This window comes from Nanorana parkeri, unplaced genomic scaffold (genome assembly GCF_000935625.1).
Source record: "Nanorana parkeri isolate BGI_ZX_2015 unplaced genomic scaffold, ASM93562v1 scaffold1911, whole genome shotgun sequence".
NCBI lineage: Eukaryota > Metazoa > Chordata > Amphibia > Anura > Dicroglossidae > Nanorana > Nanorana parkeri.
The window spans coordinates 1-2,717 of NW_017308179.1; the positions used below are offsets into that span (position 1 = coordinate 1).

General features: G+C 43.4%; 1 protein-coding gene across 1 annotated transcript in view; it reads right to left on the minus strand.

Annotated features, from left to right (window-relative positions):
• Positions 1-69: 69 nt before the first annotated feature.
• Positions 70-2,717, minus strand: part of LOC108800094 (hydroxysteroid 11-beta-dehydrogenase 1-like protein A) — a gene marked incomplete at its 3' end in the record, with an annotated part of 17,322 nt that continues 14,674 nt past the window's right edge. The window contains exon 4 of the mRNA XM_018572035.1: positions 70-287. Coding sequence (XP_018427537.1) covers positions 70-287 — 218 coding nt within the window. The remainder of the gene's footprint in view (positions 288-2,717) is intronic.

Genomic DNA, 2,717 nt, shown 5'->3' on the forward strand with positions numbered 1-2,717 from the left:
CCGTTACGAAAAATCAATAAAAAACATATTGAAATTAAAAAAAAAAAAAAAACATATTTAATCACAAACAAAGCTTCCCATAAATCCAAGAAGCTTACCACTCAGTGAGGACATAATGACAATGCTGCCTTGAGATTTTTGCAGTGCTTTTAATGCTGTGGATGTCAGCTGGATGTAACTGAGGAAGTTAACAGTGATGGAACTCCGCACAGCCTCCATGTCACCTTTAAAATATCCAAATGACGCAGATCCTCCCACGTGATTTAAAATCAGATAATCCAAACCACCTGCATAAAAATAAGTGCGGAAGAAGATCACTGCAACACTTTAAACTTTAAAATAATTTTTAATGTTAAGTAATAATTTATCAACTGATAAGTTATTCTTTAAGTGACAATTATATTTTTACTTACAATTTCATATTTTATATATTCCATACAAAGATATGTAAATGCTCTCTAGTGGTCACCTCAATGTCAGGGATGTGATTAGCAGCCCTGCTGTCAAATTGTGCTATATTTACAATAAAACATAAAGCTATGTCAAAGAAGTCTTGATAAGAAGGTTGAATAAAGGGCAATAGTGGGGCTGAAATGATTGTTCATTATAAACAGTTGAAAAAAGTTTATAAAGTGCTGGCCACATATGAGAAGGTTTAAAAGCTTGGTCACAGGATTACTGCAATATATAGGTTCAGCCACATTCTGATAATTCAGGAAGCAGAAATCACATGACTGATGGCCAATACTGAAGAGAGTCTTGAGCAACATTTTGCTAGGAAAAGACATTGCAGCTTTTCTGGTGCTCTCTATTCATACCAGCAAGTCTATTCAAATAGCTTTATGTTAACTTTTGGACCATTCTAAGAAAAGCTCAATAAGTTTGTAGTAGCCCAAAGTAATACGAATACTTTGCCCAATACATTCAGAGCTATTTGGAAGCAGATGCAATTGTTTCATAAAGTTAGGTATGGCCTTCCAACACTTATAGTGCCAACATTTCTCATTTTCATTAATTCTGCAGATGCTCTGAAACCTGTAATTGTCTTCCTGCTGTTAGTTCTGGGAATGTATTTCCACCACCAGGTGTCTACTTGTACCCTGACCATTTAACATTGGCTGTTGGGAATAATATTCCTAATAGCTTCTCTCTCAGCCAGGTTACCTGGCATTGTTTTGTTGCTTGCAGTGCTTTGACATTCTGTCAAACCCTTCTCCATTAATTGGAAACAATATCTATGGAAATTCCCATTCCTATACCTTCAATGTTATGGATTCCTTCTATGAGTAAGAGCACAACCTTCTACAGAATGTATCCCACAGCATGTAGCTCATTATTAAAGACGTCCAGAAAACAACTGGTCAGTGAGGTACTAATACTGTCCATCAAATGTTGCAACTATAACCAGAGAGAAGCTTACAGGTAAAGCTGCCCATACACCTTGTGAATATCGTCTGATTTTCATATGCGATCGCGTTTTCATCCGATATTCATAAGGTTGATGGGCAGTGTACAACCGCAAATACTGTACAATCTATCGACTTTTGACTAACCAGCAGGTTAGAAAACTGTGGTCGATCGTACGATTTTCGTAAGGTTGGAGGCGTTTCCGTACTTCAAAATCCGTATGATTTACACTGCACATGCGCAGACGAAAATACGTGCGGTCGATCCAACCTTGAGATATTCGGGGCAGGAAGGGGCCGCCGTACGAAAATCGTACGACGGTTCGATCATCGGACGAAAAGTGTCGTCCGATGATCGCAAGGTGTATGGGCAGCCTTACGGTGCAACTTCGCCTCTCTGCTACCGTTACCAGGCACTAGATGCAAAAGAGCATCCAGCTTCCTTGATTTGCAGACTCTTTGGCCAATTCTTCCAGGGCTCATACACCTTATCTTAACCAGCAGCTGGGGAATACTTGACAATTGTTCGAAAAATATGCCAACCACCCTCCTTTAATACCCTTGTGAACATAGCCTAAGTAGCCAGCAGTGGGTGTGTTTCGGAATTGCTGACTTGTTCCACATGCTAGGGTTCTCAGCAGGGCCGGACTGGCCATAGGGCAAACCGGGCACTTGCCCGGTGGGCCGGGCCGGCCAGAACACAATCAACCTGATTGTGTTCGGGCCGGTTTGCTATGCCTGATGATCGGCTCTTAGCAGAGCCGTCACTACTACACAGTAGACACTAGAGGGAGCTGGTGGGGGAGGCCAAAAAAACACTTCCTCACCCAGCTCTCTCTAGTCTCTACTCTGTGCTCTCCTCTCCGGAGCTGCCAGCGCTGTTCCTGTCCCCTGCCCCGGCCGCGATATTTACACATGAATGGGCCGCTGTGATTTGCATATCAATAAGCTGCGGCCCATTCATATGTAAATATCGCTGCTAATTCATATGCAAATCAATGTCGCCGCACCCCCCTGCTAAGGAAGAAAAAAATGCCTGACGACTGCAAGAAGAAGGTAAGTTTAAGCATGTGTATGGTGTATAGGTTTGTTACATTGGCGGTCATTGTGAACACTTTCGTTACATTGGCGGTCAGTGCGAATAGTTACATTGGCAGCCGGCAGGGCCGGACTGGCCATCGGCCATACCGGGCAATTTCCCGGCATCTCCCTTCCCCCGCACCCTTCGGTGGCCAGCAGCTTCGGCATAGGGGCTGGGGCGCGCCGAACATTAGGCTGATTGTGTTCGGCCCGTCCCGGCCCCTATGCCCG